Source organism: Vanessa atalanta, chromosome 9 (assembly GCF_905147765.1).
Source record: "Vanessa atalanta chromosome 9, ilVanAtal1.2, whole genome shotgun sequence".
Lineage (NCBI taxonomy): Eukaryota > Metazoa > Arthropoda > Insecta > Lepidoptera > Nymphalidae > Vanessa > Vanessa atalanta.
In genome coordinates, this window is record NC_061879.1 from 12,798,713 (window position 1) to 12,817,736 (window position 19,024).

The 19,024-nt window shown below is 38.0% G+C and overlaps 1 protein-coding gene across 2 annotated transcripts in view; it reads right to left on the reverse strand.

Annotated features, from left to right (window-relative positions):
* Positions 1 to 456: 456 nt before the first annotated feature.
* Positions 457 to 19,024, reverse strand: part of LOC125066223 (apoptosis-resistant E3 ubiquitin protein ligase 1) — a 28,492-nt gene continuing 9,924 nt past the window's right edge. For both annotated transcript variants that reach the window (XM_047674218.1, XM_047674219.1), the window contains exons 3-14: positions 5,951 to 6,159; positions 5,703 to 5,842; positions 4,740 to 4,880; positions 4,441 to 4,549; positions 4,031 to 4,218; positions 3,768 to 3,966; positions 3,174 to 3,529; positions 2,932 to 3,109; positions 2,724 to 2,869; positions 2,273 to 2,416; positions 1,899 to 2,072; positions 457 to 1,814 (exon numbers count right to left, since the gene is read on the reverse strand). In XM_047674218.1, the coding sequence (XP_047530174.1) occupies positions 1,296 to 1,814; positions 1,899 to 2,072; positions 2,273 to 2,416; positions 2,724 to 2,869; positions 2,932 to 3,109; positions 3,174 to 3,529; positions 3,768 to 3,966; positions 4,031 to 4,218; positions 4,441 to 4,549; positions 4,740 to 4,880; positions 5,703 to 5,842; positions 5,951 to 6,159 (2,503 nt within the window). In that variant the 3' untranslated portion in view covers positions 457 to 1,295. The remainder of the gene's footprint in view (positions 1,815 to 1,898; positions 2,073 to 2,272; positions 2,417 to 2,723; positions 2,870 to 2,931; positions 3,110 to 3,173; positions 3,530 to 3,767; positions 3,967 to 4,030; positions 4,219 to 4,440; positions 4,550 to 4,739; positions 4,881 to 5,702; positions 5,843 to 5,950; positions 6,160 to 19,024) is intronic.

Genomic DNA, 19,024 nt, shown 5'->3' on the forward strand with positions numbered 1-19,024 from the left:
TCTTGCAACGAAGCCAAGCGACGATTGTGCCCTATGTGACGGATTGGCTTTATTGTCGCTTTCAATTCCAGACGACGGATATTTACGATGGATGGACCGTATTTAATTATTAAATATTCTCCTATCTCAATTAATGACAGTATTCAATATTGCCAGTAAAAAACTCCTACGTTCACAAACAGCTGCACACTCACAAACATCCTACATTGAGGTTAGGCTGCTTTAATAATAGTAGTGTATTTTTATTTCTTCATGTTAATAATTAGATATTAGATACACAATACATTGAAAAAAAACATTGCAGAACTATGCAACATTTTTACAACTACATAAGTATTACTTTGGTAAAAGTATTGACTGATATCGTTATTATGATTAAATAATAAATAAAATTAACAAATAAATTAAGAAATTTCGAAAAAAAAAAAGAATATATTATTTATAGTATGACTAGCTGGAGATCATATCGATGGTATTAAACTCTATAAATAATTTATATTAATAAATTAAAATGTATAAATATTTAACAGATTAAAAAATAATAGTTTGAAAAACCTTTCATTAACAACTAATTATTCGATTTGAAAATAATATAGTACTTGAGTAACTGATGTGTTAAAATTTCTGCTACACAACCAGATCACAACATAGTACTGCTAGTATATAGCTTTCGATATTATATCGATATGGATTATCCATTAATTTTGCATCTCTATTGTAAGAAACATGTTTTATATTTAGTCGAGATCAAATTGTATTTCAACTCTTATTTACATTAAATATAAATTCTAAGTCGTTTTGGTAATCCTCTAGCCCTCAAATATCTAACAATATTAGTCATGATTCAATTGCACACAATCTCAGTTTGACGGCTCTTAGACTTTTTTTATTGCAAAGACATCACAGAGTGAGCATATATCTAGTACCTTTTAAAATAGCTAATGAATCGTGTACAACAGAATTGGCACCAATATTTTATTAAGAAATATATATTATTTTTGTTTTATATCCGAAATAAAAGTTGCTATAAAGACTTATAGACAACAACGAGACATTGTGATCGCTTGTATATTATTGTCTAATACAATTAATAGACCTTTGCGAATTTTTGCCATTTTCGGAGAGCAGTTGACCACTATCTGAGCTACCGACACTTCAAAACATTATTTTTAACTGGACCTGTACCTATATTGCGTACATTTCCATACATAGCTCCCCAATAATATCATCCTCATCAGATCGGATGGAAAAAATAAACAAAAGAAAAACAAGACGCATCGCAGCACAGGAAGGCCTCAGATCATGCCGAAGCCCTCGCCGCCCTCGTTGATGGCCCACAGCAGCGCGCGCACGAGCTGCTCGTACGAGTCGTAGTCGGGCAGGCACAGCTGGTTGAAGCACGTGTGCGCCGTGGGCAGCGCGCCGAACGTGGGCGCCGCCGTGATCTGGAAGCGCGGGTTGAGCTCCTGGAAGCCGCCGGGCGGCAGCTGCGCGCAGCCCGTCGTGAACTGCAGCAGGCGCGCGCGCTCCTCGGCGCTGAAGCTGCCCACGGCGGCCCACAGCCACGCCAGGCGCCGCTGCCAGTCGCGCCCCGCGCCCGCCAGCAGCGCGTGCGCGCGCCAGTCCGACACGCACACCTCGTCCGTGCCGCACGCCAGCAGCTCCAGCTCGTTCTCGTCGAAGATGGCCAGCAGGTTGTCGGGCACCAGCAGCGTGAGGCCGCGCAGGAAGGCGTCGGTCTCGGGCCGCCAGCGCGCCGCCAGCCGCCACTGCGCCAGCGCGTCCAGGTACTGCAGCTTGTTGTCGTTGCGCACCTGCCGCCGAAACCCGCTCTGTACCGCCGAACGTCCGTCGTACGCACGCCCATCCGCCTCGCTCGCTCGCGCGCTCGCACTCACCCTGATCGTGGCGCCGTTGGGCACGAGGTCGCGCGTCTCGATGAACTTCCCCGAGGAGTCGTACACGTCGTCCGAGAAGTAGATCTCCGGCAAGGAATCCGGGGCGTCCAGATCCGTTTCGAGAATATACTTAATTTTGGATAAATACAACTCTGGATCGTCTTGTTCGAAATACTAAAATAAATTACAAACATTTTAATCGACAATACGAACGTGAAGTACACGGTTAATCTAGTTTTCAAGCAGAATTAAAGTAATAATGTTGATATCGTATTAAAGATAATTTGAACACATGTTGACATAGTAATCATATATATAATGGCACGTGGCACGAGTGGCCAGCGGCGGGCGGCGGGCGGCGGGCGGCGCGTCACCTTGTAGTGCACCCTGAGGCCGATGATCTGCGCGAGGAAGGACCGCGCGAGGCGCGCGCGCACGAGCTGGCGGTAGGCGCCGCCCAGCGCGCTCTCGTACAGGCACTTGCCCATGATCTTGCCCGCGAACTCGAAGTGCTTCAGCTGAAACCAGATGCATTAGTCGTGCCGAAGGAACATACAGGCCTCCCCTTCGGTGTCGCCTGACAAAACGTCTCACTGATTTTCTTACGATATAGATATATGATCCTCTACGAGTTTATGTAGTTGTATTGTCTAATAAAAAGTTTCTTTCGCTTATTCTCGATGTGATCTGTTTTCGTCGGTAGCTGGAAGACGTGAAAGTGCTCGAAGGGAGCTTCTTGAGTAATATTATACTGATTATGTGTATACAATTAACGAGACGAAGAGATCGAGGTGATGCAATTACGAAAGGGCGCTCGGGACTCACCTTGAGATGCGGCGGACGGTCGGGGTTGGGGTGCACGAGGCCCGCCGGCGAGTCCTGGCACGACACGAACAGCCCGAACTTGGCGTCGAACAGCTGCGCGCACAGCTGGGAGAACCACTCGCGCCGCACGCCGCCCCAGTCCACGCCTGCGACACACACACCGTCACTGCGGCCCCCGCGCGGCCCCCACCCCGCCCGCTCTACGCACCCTGCTCGCCCTGGAAGCTCACGTCGAAGTTCTTGCACCAGTCGGCCAGCGTGAAGTGCCGCGTCGCCTTCAAGCTCGAGCGCACCAGCTCCGCGCGGTTCACGCGCAGCGCGAGCTTCTCGTGCGGGTGCCGCGCGTGCGCCTTGCGCACCTCGCTGTAGAAGAAGTCCTGCTTGTTCTGCGAAGGGGGGAACGGTCAGACGGGGCGGGCGCGCTCGAGGGCCGCGGCGGAGGCCGCTCACCTTGAAGCCGTCCTCCCCGCCGCAGTTGGCGAGCAGCAGCTGCGTGAAGGCGGCGGCCAGCAGGTCGCGCTCGGCGCTCCACAGGCGCAGCGCGGGCTGCACGCCGTCGTCCAGCGTCAGCTCGCCGGCCGGCCCCGAGCCCTCCGCGCGCGCCGCCAGCTGCAGGCGCGTGGACGGGCACAGGCGGAACGACGTGATGCGCTTCGGGATGAAGCGCAGGATGTAGTCCTTGACGAGCAGCTGCTTGGCGCTCAGGCAGCACAGCACGCGCCGCGCGCGGGCGCCCACCACGCGCGCCTCGAACGCCGCGCCGCGCCGCGCGCCCAGCTGCCGCTGCACCGACGCCGTGTCGCCCGCTGCCGGCCATGCACACGCTACACGATCCCTTCGAGGCTTCGTTTCTTATTCGATATCGATATCGATCGAATCGAATCGATCTTTTCGACTTTTTTCTCTCGGTGAATTTATATATAAAACCCGCTACCGGAGGGGAGCGCTAACTCTTTAGGGATCGTCGATAGCACCAGTCACTCGAGTACCCGATGCTATCGACGGAGGTGGGATCGAACGTAGCACGCGGGAGGAGCGGCGTACCCGTGAGCACGATGCAGTCGAACTCCCCGTTGAGCAGCAGCACGCGCTCGTAGTACACGGCGGCGCGGAACACGCCGGGCCGCGGGAAGCACAGCGCCAGGCTCACGCGCTGGTTGACGGCGTCGTACTCGAACGTGGCCGCCGCGCCCAGCGCCGGCTCGGGCGCGCCGCCCAGCGGGGCCAGCTCCACGGAGAAGCCCTGCGGACGGGAGGCTGTAGCTGGCTGTAGCGCGCGGCCGGCGGGCCCCGCGCGCGGCACGTACCTGGTCGGCGGGCCGGTCCAGCGTGGCGGGGTTGTCGAAGCGGTCGCGCGGGTGCACGTGCAGACAGCGCGCGCGCTGCGCCGTGCACACGAGCGCGCCGTGCGCGCGGCCCACGCGCGAGCGCCGCGCCTCCACGCGCCCCGCCAGGAACCACTTGCGGAACGGGCCGCCCGCGCCCACCTGCCCGCCTGCGCACCCGGGCCCACGTTACGGCTTCGGTATTAGATGCTTATGAGCGTTCACTTGTAGGACTAGGAAGAATGGCTTTCTCGTAAACCTTAAGATTTCATTCGATTACCGAGAGATTATTTTTAAATCGATATATATTCTACCAAACCTATTGTTAAAAGCGATCGCAACATAAAAAATGAGTATCTCGTAACGCAGAACACTAAAAGCGTTGAACTCACCGATTAAAATATTAATAATGTACACGCCGGCCGTGCGGACGGTGAATTTGACGCGCGCGATGTTCGCCTTCGCCGGGTCCCCCGAGCCCAGCTCCACCACCGCTGTTATCTAGTCGACAGTCATCATTTTTATTGATTAGTTACTCCCTAGTTCCTAAACTGTACATTTTTTTATTAAAACGGTATTTCTATTTACACGGTTGCTATAAAATGGAGTGCACGATTCTATTATCAGTAATTCATTCAAAAAATGTTCTTTTCTGACAAAATGCCCTTCTCTGAAGCCCATCTGAGCCTACCTTCCTAGTTCCATGCGAGATATTAACGACCAGCTCATCAGTATCGCATATGGGATAAGGCTGACCATTACGTTGGAAGCAGAACACCGTAAAGCACATCGTGTCTCCGACAGCCTGGGGTTCTTCCCAACCCCATTCAACCTGGAAATAACAAATATAAATACATTATTGAATTAGACTATACACGAGATAAATAAGAATTTTTTGAGCACTCTACCAGATTTCTGGAACTGTGATACTTGGCGTAAATACTCTTATTCCAAAAAATATTCGAAAATAAACCCAATAATAAACCCTTCAATATTTTTGGGACAATTATTAAATCTCCAAGCCGTAATTACAAGAATACTATACCCTGTACAAGATAGTTTGATCTTTTTGACAGATGTAAATTTTTCTGATCGACATAACTTTGCAATGACGAACATATAATTTTCTTAATTTAATGATTTTAAAAATTATAAAAAAAATACATATAACACAATAGTTCCTAAAGATTCAAGCGTTACCCGAAAATTTTAAGACTTTTTCTATTATATATTATTGCTTCAAAGTAAAATTTAAATAGAAACACTGAAAATAATAGACACTTGTACAATGTTACATCGGTCGGACGGTAGGGATGCGAATAACAGGATACAAATATCGATTACAAAAATCCTAATTAAAAATCATTGTTAAATTATTGTTACGAACGGTGGTCCTTTTGGTCTCTTTGGCTAGTGGTTGGGGTCTCTTTAGCTGGTATAGCTCTTTTTAGAAAAAAAATTGAATTCTAATTTGAATTACACATTCTATCGTTCCATCTCTGTTATATATGTTATATTTTCCGTATCTCATCACTAGCCCCTCTGCCAAAGAGATCAAGGTAACTTGAACAGGGTATTACTATAACATCTTAGTGTATCGATATAGCGATTAGTAGAAAGTCCCACACAAATATATTTTAAACAAATTCTCTACCTTACAACTTGGTGGATGTAAGTATTTTCCGGTGACATATTGCAGGAGAGAATGTTTAGCCTCGGGAGCCAGAGACGGCTGCGTCATAGCAGCCAAAGTGACCAGCCCACATACTGAGATAGAGACTACTAGCATGCCTCCTGCAAGAAAATAAAATAATTTAAATTTGATCGCGTAACACGAAATTGCTTTTGTTTAAACTTTGGAAACTAACTTCAGCACCTTTTAAGAATATAATGATTACTTACCCCATGTCCAAGCATCTTGATGTTTGCTGCTCTTAACGACTGCACTCCACAAGTCCGACTTAAGCGACTGCAGCGCCTCCTTGCCAGTTGGCAAACTCTGTCTCGCCGCGGACCAAGCATTGAAGTCCTTCGGATCGATCACGTGCCTGGCGGTCGTATCTTCCAACCAGTATACATCTTCTAAGGAGGAAACATCCAAGCTGAGAAGCCTGAAACGGTTTATTACTGGTGGTAAAGCTTCACATTATTCTGCGTAATAACCACCTTTTACAGAATTGTTCTACAACCATGTTCAATTGAAGAACAGGCACAGGGAACATATTAATAGATAAAATGGATTGTAACTGAACAACATAAAAATGATTTATAATGGATATCCTCGCCTCGTCGTATGAGGCTAAACATTTCAGTAAATTTTGGGAACAAACTAACAGGCTGAATGCAAAGGCGAGCCTTCCGGCTGAGGTAGGAGGTACCAGTGGCTCTAAAAATATTGCTAATATGTTTAAAGCCCAGTTTAGCGTGGACCCATGTGAAATTTGTGACTGTGGGGATGAGAGCGATGCTGGGGGCGTTAGTGTCGCTGGTGAGGGTCCGATCTGTTTCGCAAGAAATGACAGAATGAAAGCGTTAAACAGCATGAAACGTGGGAAATCGCCGGGACACGACGGCCTCAGCATCGATCATTTAAAGTATGCCGGTATTCACCTTTCCAGAGTTCTCAGGTTACTCTATAATCTTTGTTGTAGCCATGTTTATCTACCAGATGCAATGATGATGACTGTTGTGGTGCCCATAGTTAAAAACAGAACAGGGGATGTGGCAGACGTGTCAAATTACAGGCCGATATCACTGGCGACAATCACAGCAAAGGTCCTGGACAGTCTTCTTGATGCACAGTTAAATAATTCAGTCAAAATTCACAACGCGCAGTTTGGCTTTAAGCCTGAATTATCAACTGAGAACGCAATACTGTGCCTCAAGCAGACTGTGCGGTACTACACTGACAGGAAAACGCCGGTATACGCTTGTTTTTTGGACCTGTCTAAAGCTTTTGATCGAGTGTCATATAAATTTCTTTGGCAAAAGCTCAAAACCGAAACTAGCTTAAGATCCAATCAAATCTCATTGCTTAAGTACTGGTATGAAAACCAAACGAACGTGGTGAGATGGGGACAGTCACTAAGCGATTCATACAAATTAAAGTGCGGAGTAAGACAGGGTGGCCTCACATCGCCCAGGCTTTTCAATTTGTATGTGAACCAACTGATTGGGAGGTTGAGTGGAGCCGGAGTTGGATGTTCCATCGATGGCGTGGCTATGAACAATTTCAGCTACGCGGACGACATGGTTCTGCTGAGCTCTTCAGTCAGTGGTCTCAAAAAATTGCTAAAGATCTGTGAGGACTATGCCAGGGTGAATGGACTCAGTTACAATGTGAAGAAAAGTGAATTTATGCTTTTCAGGGGTAGGAACAAGCCGATAAATTGTAATCCTGACATAAGACTATATGGCACACCCCTGAAACAGGTAACTGATTTCAGATACCTTGGTCACATAGTTAATGAAAACCTCAGTGATAACAGTGACATTGAACGTGAGCGTAGGGCTCTGTCGGTCAGAGGTAATATGTTGGCTCGCAGATTTGCACGGTGTACGACACCTGTAAAGCTGGCCCTGTTTCGAGCATATTGCCAATCATTTTACACGTGCAATCTGTGGACGAACTATACGCTGAGGGCCTACAGTGCCCTACGCGTCCAATACAACAATGTGTTGAGGGCGGTGCTGAGGAAACCTCGACACTGTAGTGCGTCGGCAATGTTCGCTGATGCTCGCGTGGACGATTTTTTCTCTATAATACGCAAGCGTATCGCCTCCATTATGATCAGAACTTCGAAAAGTACCAACACCCTCCTCAGCACATTGGCTTGTAAATTGGACAGTCACTTCTGGAAGCACTGGAATGGTGTACATGTGAAGCGGGTCTAATTCTAGGATTAAGTACTAACATAGTTTAAGCGTTCGTTACTAATCTATTTAATTTTAATTATTTATTTTAATTTATTTGTTATTATTTTTTAATTTTATTTGAATTTAATGTTAATTTTAATTTAATATGGATTGTTTAATCTGAAATAAAGTATTATTATTATTATACTATACGAACATTCATAATGCCATTGTTTATTGTCAGAAGTAATCATTAAGTAGCAGGTGCTTTATGCTAAGAATTTAAATGATGACATGTAAATGTGGAACAGATTCTCGTAAATGAAAAGACTTTATTTGGTGGTAAGGTCACCTACCATTTGCAGCATTATTAAGATTCTTATTGGTTTGAAGGATGAGTGACACAGTATAACTACAGACACAGACGAAAGGGTAAAGGGTAGTTGCGTATTGGCAATAAAAGGGACAGTTTAAATTTCTTACAGCGCCAATGTCTATGGACAGTAATGACCACTAACCATCGGGAACAGTCCGCCTACCAACGAAAGAAAAAAAAATGTATATAATTGTGGTGTTTGCAACACTGATGCCATTTATAATATCATCAACTAGATGTTTTTTACAAAATAGAAAGAAATATTATGTCTTGAACATTCTCCGTATTTTACCCTCGGAACGATAAATTGACTATACGAAGACTTAAGACTTATTGACTTGTGTTACAAATTTTTCTTAAAATCTTCTCGAGTAAAATTCATTGCTTGTCACCGTGTTATTAGCAATTCGAAACTGATTTTTTTAGTTTACGGTTATACCTCTATTACAACTATTGAACCAAGCTGGATACACAGATAATTTTCAGTCACTTAGTAATTGATGTGGAACTTTTATATTATGTAAATGATTCATGTAGAGAATGTACGTTTCAAAAAAATATTTGTATGTGTCATAGAGGCCATTTTTTGCAAATATGTTTGAGACAGGATTTATTTTACGACCATCCTGAAGGATCTTCGCGAAATAAAATGAAGGGAAAATACATGTTACGTAGAATATTATCATAGAAATGTTGAATGTAATGGTTCATAAAAATGTCATATATAAAACTGATACTCGTTATGTCAAATAATTATATCAACTATTTTGGTAAAATTCCTCCTGGAATGAAAATGAATATGGGTCCATAGGTTTTGCTACGACGCATAGGTTAGCTTACTTGCAAAACACATTCGTATGTGTATATGGTTATGTCAAATAACAATTACTTTAAAAAAAAAGAAGCACAATTAACAATTAATAAAATTTCACATGACAAACAATACAACAAAGTAACATTGGTAATATGTGGCTAGTCGAAAACTACAAATTTGATTCAACATGCATATCTTTACTTGTACGGTTCCTTAAGAAGTGCGATCCCGCGTAAATAGAGACGAGAAATCTCGGTCGAGAACAACTCGGCATACATTTGCCAACACTATTTACTTGCCGGTTTTCCTTTGTACCTACCGAGAAAAGAGAAACTAAGCTTGTCGCTTACTGGCGATTTTGAAATAAACATGTTTTACAATTATTGAATAATATTTGGAATAACAATAACAATGATATACATAATTACACAATTAACTTTAAGCTCTACATATAACATAGGCACGTTATCTCTCAATGAATTAAGTAATTAAATGATTTATTATTTATAAATTATTAATGACTATAGTATCAGCGCTTCGACTAATAAATGTTTTTGAACAAAACACATCTTGGAGTTAAATTAAAATGTATAGAGTTTATTCCAAAACAATAGAAATTTTAAAACAGTATCTGCTTAAACAGGGTTCTCACAAAGTTGATGGCACAAACTTAATTTGTATAAAATTTGTAAAGCATTTATTCCAGCAGTAAATTGAAAGAAATAGAAGAAAGATTATTTGATTACTTTGTGAACGACTGGATTAAATGACGCCAAGATTAGTCCTGCTTGCGACAGATATCTCGTAATTTTGCTAGCCCTCGTCTTTAATGACATGATGGTGATTATTATTTTTTATATTAGAATGAAATTTATCTTGCTCTTTTATTTTTATTATTTTCTACGTATTTCATTGTGAAGTCTACTTAAATTCGAAGTAAATAAGAAATTCAGATTCTATTTTAATTTTGTATTTTTTTTTCTTTTTAAAATAAGTTATTTACCTACTGATTGTGTTGAGTATTATTCAAATTTTGTAATGAACATACATAAAGTTTTAATTAAATTATTTACAATAAATAATAAAATATAATACATTTATAAAAAAAAACAAAATGAAATTTAAATGAGTTCAATATAAAAGAAAATTACAACAAGTAATGTATATTTTTAATTTAGAAACAAATTTAGTTTTATCACTAAAGATGGTTCGGTAAGCATTGGTTTCATTTTTAATTTGGTTTTATTTATGCTATAACTTTTCTCATAAAAAACTTCGAACATAACGTTTAAGACAGATTATAAAAAATCAAATAAAGCGCTCGCGAGGTATTTGGTGAAATTGAAACAGTTTTTGAGTTGAAAACGTTATTTCATTCAAACTTTATTCCTAGAAGAGGTTTCACTTCTATCGTTTAACTAACTGAACCCGTGGGTTGATCCGTATAGCATTCAATTTGTGGTAAATATCGTCTTAAATCTGCCATCGCGCCCTTTTTAAGTTGAATCGTAATTATTGTTATTATTTATATTAGGTATAGACGCATTAAAATATTTGACATGAAATTCGTCCTTGTGATATAGGTCCGCTGATTATTTAAGGTCTACTAAACACCTTATTTTTGTAGTTCATAGTATTTATATATGTATAGGACCATTATACCACCCTGCACGCGAATAAAGCAGTTCGGTTGCGCTGTTCTGACATCTGATCACAAAACCATTTTATTAGGCTAAAATTTTCATATTACAGAAAATATGTTGCACTCTGTTAAATAATTGGATAAATTAGCTTCCTGATGGTGAAAGAAATATTTCAATCTGTTCAGTTGTTATGGACTGTATCAATTAAAAGAGTACAAATCGTTTCACCTGTCTTCTTCCCATGGAATATAGGGATCTAATATTTTACTGGGATAAAAAGTCGCCTATATCATTCTTTGACCCCATGATATCTATAGAAAAATCATGTCCGAAAACTTGCTCTGTGAAAAATAAAAACAAATCTATCCCACGAGAACCAGACTATAATATCTATCTCTGTATAAAATTTCATGCAGATCCGTTCAGCTGTTCTGGCGTGGACGTGTAACAAACATCCATTAATTCTTTCACATTTTAAATCAAATCAGATTCCTGTATTCAATAAAGCAGTATTACATTTACACATTGATTGTCAAATTAAACACTACCACCACCGGTTCTAAAAAGAAAATACACTGACCTGAGACGAACCGCCGAAAGAAACTCAGCGGTTTTTTTGTCAATTTGTGATTATTTACTTTCTTCAAGCGTTCGTTAACATTTTTTTTATGAAGGGACGGATTCTAGCAACTAAGGCAACTGTTGTAGAAATTTATAGTATTAGTAATATTAAGAAGCAGCGTTAATCGTAATTCGTCTATTGTGAAGTCTGTTGCACTGAAATCTAAAAATTCGATCCCACGGACACGATTCTGATATTCCGAATTTATTTCAATCAGCAGTAACAGCGTGGTGAATTATGGTTTTACATATTTAATTATTAAAATAAAGAATTTAATGGTCGAAATTTATAGCTTTTAAAATGAAGGAAACCAAATACTAACTTGACACTAAAATCCAACACTACTTCAATCATTTTAGGAGTAAAGTTGCCAAAAAACGAACGCTATGTTCAAATATCTACATAAATAAATATATAACTTAATTCATCCATTACTATCTTAAAAAAGAATATTGCTTAATTTATTTAGTTTCACCCCCTCCCTATTTAACCCCCACTGGGACCTAATTCTAAAAACCTTGATAACACAGCTTGTTATTTGTACCGAAAAGCCTAAAAATATTAGTGTTCTTATTCCTATCTTGACAAAATATGGCAACATAATTTGGCGGGGCTATATTATTAGTACTCTGTATCTTTTTTTCAATAGCCTACGTACCCATTTGTACATTATCATCTTTAAAATCGAAGAACATTTATCCCCAAATTAATAACGATTAGAAGGGTGATTAATTCACCCTGATGAAAAGAGTGCCCTTAAGTGAGAGAAGGCTTAAAAATTCTTTGTTAAAAAATTGTTGGGATAAATATTTTTTCTATTTCAATAGAGTGATAAAATACGATTATTATTTAGTACAAAAATATCGTTATTATGAACCCAATTGCGTTGTGGTACAACAGACAATATGAAATTTAAGAATAATTAAATTAAAATGTCAAAATTGTTATTAAAAATTCTGTGCGACTTAAAATAATAAAAGAAGTTCATTGCCCAGGAACGCCCGCGTATCACTTCTGACATCACATCATTAGATTCAAGTTTATTATTGAAAAATAGAAGACCGTTTCACTGATCAGTTTAAAAACTGTATCGAATTTATAGGAAGTCGGTGCGCTTCGCTGGCACGAGAGTTCAAATACCGATACGGAATATTTGGATGTACCTACACGTTCGTTGGGAACATAATTCGATTTAGAGACCTGCAATGCTTTTATCTTTGACCTTCATTGTCAACTTCGCAACCGAATACTGTAGAATGCCAAATTTTATTAAAAAGCATAATTTATATCTTTATTCGCATTTTTATCTTTAAAATATATAATTTTATTATTCGATGGGTTCATAAAAACTTATCTGGCTACGATCCGGTCTGCCCGAACCTATCTTTACTTGTGGCAAAGCCGTTTAAATTATTCTACCGCGAAATATTTTGTATGTTTTTTTTTTTTTAAATAATCCCAGATATTTGAGATCTAACTACGAATAGCAGTGCATTGTATATATACAGAATATATCCGAATATTTCAGTGTCACTGATAATGAAACACGGTGATTACTTACTATCAAGTGACGCATTATCTCGTTTGCCTGCAAAACCACGTCGTCCTAATTGAACGAACTCACTACAATATATTTTGAAAGGAAAGTTAAAATGACCTCCGTCAGACCCAATGTCTGAGACTTCATCGGACACGAACACTCAGAACAATACCAGTTTACGATTTTATCTGCCAAATTTTAATGTAGAAATATACTTTGCGGAGTTAGAAAATCGATTATTGTATTTTATTGTTTCCTTGTTCCTGTTTTTCTAAAACATCCCAAAACGAGTACCGAGGTTCGAGATTCCAAATAAGTCGATCAGCTCTTTTTACATTATAGCTACAATAGCCATCGCCATGATGGTTTTTTCTTATAAGTATTTAAACAAATATGCGATAATATATAATCTTTATATACGAGAAATTATAAAGAACTAAACCGTAAATGTTTGGCCTCTTATAATAAGCGTATAAATCGAAATCTCGAATTCTAAATTCTATTAAATTGCCTTTGTCGATTGGTATAATAATAACGTTATTTATATCCTAAATATTGTGCTTTAATAAGAAATTATAGACCTTTAATAATCTAATTGTTTTAATAGTCTTAACATGATCAGGTAAATTATATTAATGAATATGCTAAAACAACTTTTGCAGTATTTGTATCACATAACTCTGAAAATAAGTCATTGTACTTAAATACGAAACAATGCGCTTCTAGTACATAATGAGCCATCTAGTGCCAGGTGATTATATTTTAGAAGTTTTACTTTTCGCACGTCATGAAAAAACTATAATAATGTTTTTTTTTTTAACAAAGGAAACATTAAAATTATACATATAAACTTTCAATTAAGTGTCAAGTCTAACTATACACCTTATCTTATTTCGCATAGTTTATTAAATTTTTAAATAGATGTCGCCCGCGTCTTCGCTCGCGTTTTAGTTTTATTTTTTTTCTAGATTTCAAGCTTGCTTGATACCAAATTATATCAAATGCGGTTCAGTGAAAGCGTAACAGACAGTTACTTTCCCATTCGCATAATATTAGTATCAATTTAAATTGTGATTATTTAAATTTTTGATAAGTATTATAGTAGTGGTGAAAAAGAAGAAATTACATTTATCATTTACGATAATTAGTTTTTTATTATTACTAAGTATATTATAAGAGCCGAGATGGCCCAGTGGTTAGAACGCGTGCATCTTAACCGATGATTTCGGATTCAAACCCAGGCAGGCACCACTGAATTTTCATGTGCTTAATTTGTGTTTATAATTCATCTCGTGCTCGGCGGTGAAGGTAAACATCGTGAGGAAACCTGTATGTGTCTAATTTCAACGAAATCCTGCCACATGTGTATTCCGCCAACCCGCATTGGAGCAGCGTGGTGGAATATGCTCCTAACCTTCTCCTCAAAGGGAGAGGAGGCCTTTAGCCCAGCAGTGGGAAAACGCACGTTTTTAAATACCAGCTTGCATGTTTAATACGGTCAGCTAGGTATATAATTTTAGCTAATGAAAGTAGTAGCTTGCGGTACTTCGGTTTCAGCCCATTTTGGTTAGTACTGTAAATTCACAGTGGTAAAACCCAATTAGTGAAATACATTGTACATTTAAAACATTTAAATCAGTTAAGGATTCGGATTGAAAATCAATACTATGGTAATAATTCTTAAAAAAAAAATGAAGTAATTAATGAAATGAATACTCGATTGAAATGGTCCGACGTTGTAATAAACGCCGGACGACGCTGCGCCGTCCGTGTTACAATTAATTCTGTATCGCGGTCAAATATTCATTCGCAATTCCACTTTAGATCAGACCAAATAACAAAACTCGTTTATTACGACAGTTTTATTATATAAAATTCTGTTCTATTGTTATATTTATCACTATGAGACGTGGGAAAAGACGGAGTCGCGTACGTATATTTTAACGAAAAAAATTACGTAAGTTTAAAAAACGCTTTAAAATATTGAATATGAAATTAACTGAATAAAGTCGGGCTTGAGAAGAAAATCTCTGGTGTGCTACCGATCTCTGTCGAGATGAGAAAGAAACTTAGATTAAAAAGTTATTTCATCCTTTCAGCGATATAGTTTTTTTATAGTTATATTTGTATCTTCACAGACTTGTTATGCATGTTTGGAGTATCTTAAATTTGTATTATTTATTTTACACCTGCAACGTTTTGTTACCAACATCACAATTTAAGTTTTAGGATTATTATTATTTTTATACATGGCATTCTTATGCAATATAAAATGTCTGTCAATTTAGGTATCTGTCTGCATTAGAAGTCGTAGATTCCAGACGATATCTTTCGGAATGTTTCCTTGATATTTATTTATTTGTAAGCAACAACATTTACAATGATATAATATTTATTTTTTTACTTTATTAATTTTATATGGCCTTGATGGTAATCGACCAGTCTGTTATTAATCGGATCATCAGTCCAGAATCTCAATGGTAGTCGCTATGGGCCTTCTTCACCAGTTCTCAACGTATCTTCGCTGTTTAAGGAAATAAATCACGTAACACAAAAAATTACCTTTGAAACAAAACAATGATCTTTGGTCACGACATATTTTGTGTGTATCACACTAGTTCGAAAATAATTAGTTAAGCTTGAATACGAAATAACACGCTTCTAGTACATAATGAGTAGGTTAGTGGCAGGAGATTTTGTTTTTCAAGTTATACTTCTTTTGGTTACCTCTTCTTTTTGGTTACCTGGGTTCGATATAAAAAAATAATAATAGCGATTTTTTTATGACGCACATTCACACGATGACTAAAACTACACAGTGAAGTTGCTCGATAAAGAACCAATTACGTTAGGTCACTCGAAATAGACAACTTCACACCTCACCTTTTTTTTTTTTTTCAATGTCAATATGTTATTAAAAATCTTATGAAAAGAAAAGAATTAAGAAAAATAACGCAGAACGCGGAGAATTTCAAAAACTAAGCGTGTTTATGACGTATTAGCAGTATGCTCCGTATCAAAATGCATTACAATAAACACTATGCTTTTGTAATATATATATTTTTATTACTGATTCCAGTTCGAATTGAATATTCATAGCTAAGGACGTCACAGGACGTCTATCGGGTCGGCTAAAATATTTATAAAAAACAGACAACTCTTTACGACTGAAAAAAGTTCTTGACGGAAATTGCCTAATCTGTAAAAAGTTGATTTTGTCTTATTTTCTATCTTTTTGTATCACATGGATATCGTTCAATAGATTTTATTTAAACTTCTTTATGACTTAATATGTAATAGACTTGCACATGTGATCGGTAACTTTTTAATCCGTTTTCGGTCCAAAGTTTTCAAATGAAAGTGGACATAGCTTTGACTTTGGCTTTTAATAATGATATTTTAATTTATGGAATACATCTCCCTATGGCCCTATATTATATATTGATATTCCATACACAATACACCCAATACTTATTACCTGTGTCCTAAAAAAATGTATGTACAAAACCTAGATAGTATAAGCCAGCTTAATGAAAAATGTCGCTTAAAAATTGGCTTGTCCATCCCACATACAAAGCAATTTTCAACAAAAGCGAACATAAGACAGAATTTAGAACGCTGTGACGTGACATTGTTAATAAATGAAGTTTTATAAAAATATATTGATGGCTAAATTACAAAATGAACAGATAAACTTTTTTATTTAGATCAGATAACATTTCCTACGTATAAAATCTTAGTACCCTTTGAAGGCCTTTGTCTTTATTTGAATATATACTGTATTTTATATTGAATAAAGGATTTCGAATTTAATTTAAATTATGGCCATAATTTGATATACAATTCTCTATGAAGTTATAGAAAACAATAGAGACTATTCCGTTTGTAAGGAAAATTTTTGTATTTCTTGTCTTCTACTAGGTATCCGTGACTTCATTCGGTACCGGCGCGGCGATGCTGATATTTATCAGCAAGGCTATCATACGTTTTCGGGACGAATATTGTTGAGAAATATATAAAGTCTCTGTCTACCTATTAAAATATTGCAAACTTATATACGTATGCCTTGCCTCAGGTTGTACCTACCTATTGACTTCGCGAATCTAGAAACTTGTTACAAGATTGTTTAATCTCGTGATTATAAAATATTTGTTTAATTTTGTTTATAATATGCATCATATTTCTGGATTGTGACGACTTGTCAAAAATAAAGAGACTTAAAATTCAAGGTTACATATTCATATATATTATATATTATTTCATATATTAAAATAATTTATATAACATTTTAACAATAAACACCGGTCACTTTAAATCTAAATGGGACCAAAATAAAAAAACGAACAAAAAAATTTTCTCGGATCATAAATTACCCAGTTCTAAGTTCTGAAACATGAAAAAAAGCAAATGAAATGATAACCTCCTTCTTTGTTGAAGTCGTTTAAAAATGAAAAGATTTCTTTACCAAAATAAAGTTAACCGTATTATTACGGACTGGCAGCACTGTTTACACTTCTTCTCCAATCAATTTTAGTAATCTCGAATTATCAGCAAACACAAAAATATCACAGAACCCATTATTTGATCCAGAATAATTGAATCAATGTGACGTGAATGCGACACATACCTACGAACTTCCGTCAAGCTAGTAACGAAATGCTCGAAGCAGAATAGCTGATTCGATCAGTACCGTGCCACTGAAATGTATGTACGTATGCTCACCAACGCATTTCTTTGTTATCCACAATGCACGCAAAATCACTTGGCGAGCAAACCTCCTTAAAGAACTTTAAAAAAGTAAAGATGGAGTTATTATTTAAAATATATTTTGAAAAACAAAAAATCCGAATCATATTCAATGATTGTTGAAGACCAATCATATATAATGAACATAATGAAACATGAGATTGTAGAATGGCTAAACTTAAATGCTCGCGTTAACATACAAAACCTTTTACGTCCGTAAGTTACGGGCAGCTCGGTGTGTTAAGATATGATCCGCACAAGCTGCGAGCTGACTCGGCAAAACGTTATTTATGACAGTCAATTTCAACACCATTTATCATCGCTTTATCTCGCTAATGGTTTAGTCTTTAGGATTTATTTAACGGAGCTCGGTCAAAACATAGCTGTAATTTTTTAGTTTACGTTTTAATAACCTGCTCTAAATAGTATACTGGATAAAGCCAGATATATTAATACTATTCAGAGAACAGAACAATACCTAGACTATTGACGTAATCCAGACAGATTTCATTGTAAAAATAAACTCAAATTACATTATCAAATTCAAATGAATGCTTTGTGTATATATGACAGACTGACTGATGTACAGAGCACATATCCAACTGCTGGACTTATACCTCCTATTCCTTTGAGGTTTGGAGCTAATTTCATCACGCTATGCCGACGCAGGTCAGTGGATACACGTGTGGAAGAATTTCTAGAAAATAATTAAGATATATTCTTATTAAATTAACGATACTTGTTTCTGATTGGTGCACTTGTATTCTTTATATTTTTTACCATACGTAATAGGAACAAATTATATTTAAACTAATCCAAAAGGAAACTACATTAAAAAGACATTTCATTAGTGTAATGGCATTTGAATTTGTTTTGACAAAAAAACTAACTATTCGAACTGCAATGTACTGCCTGCATAAAACGTGCTATTACGTAATTTATTTCATCGACCTTATATAACTAGAAACGCAATCAGTTTTTATTTGTAAATACAAACAAATTTTATTATTTAATATAGAACAAACAAGTAATGACAATAATAATAATTATAAAAGAATGACTGCGTGACCTAAACTTCAGTCTGATAAAAAGTCACATCATGTATGTGAGGTTTTATTACTGGTCTAGTAGCTAGAGATATCAAGACTGCACATCTCAAGGTCCTCAAGGGTTCAAAACCCAGAACGGGCCGATAAAAAGCTATTGGTGTTTTCTGTAGAAAAAATATCAATAACAGCTCGCAATCTGAAAGTGTGTGTGCCTCGGAAAGCAACTCTTTTTTCAGTCATGTCGGATTTGCCATCCTCGATGGGATACAATGGTATATTATGATAGCGAAGGAATAGAGAATGCATCTGTATTTGTACACACACTTATGCA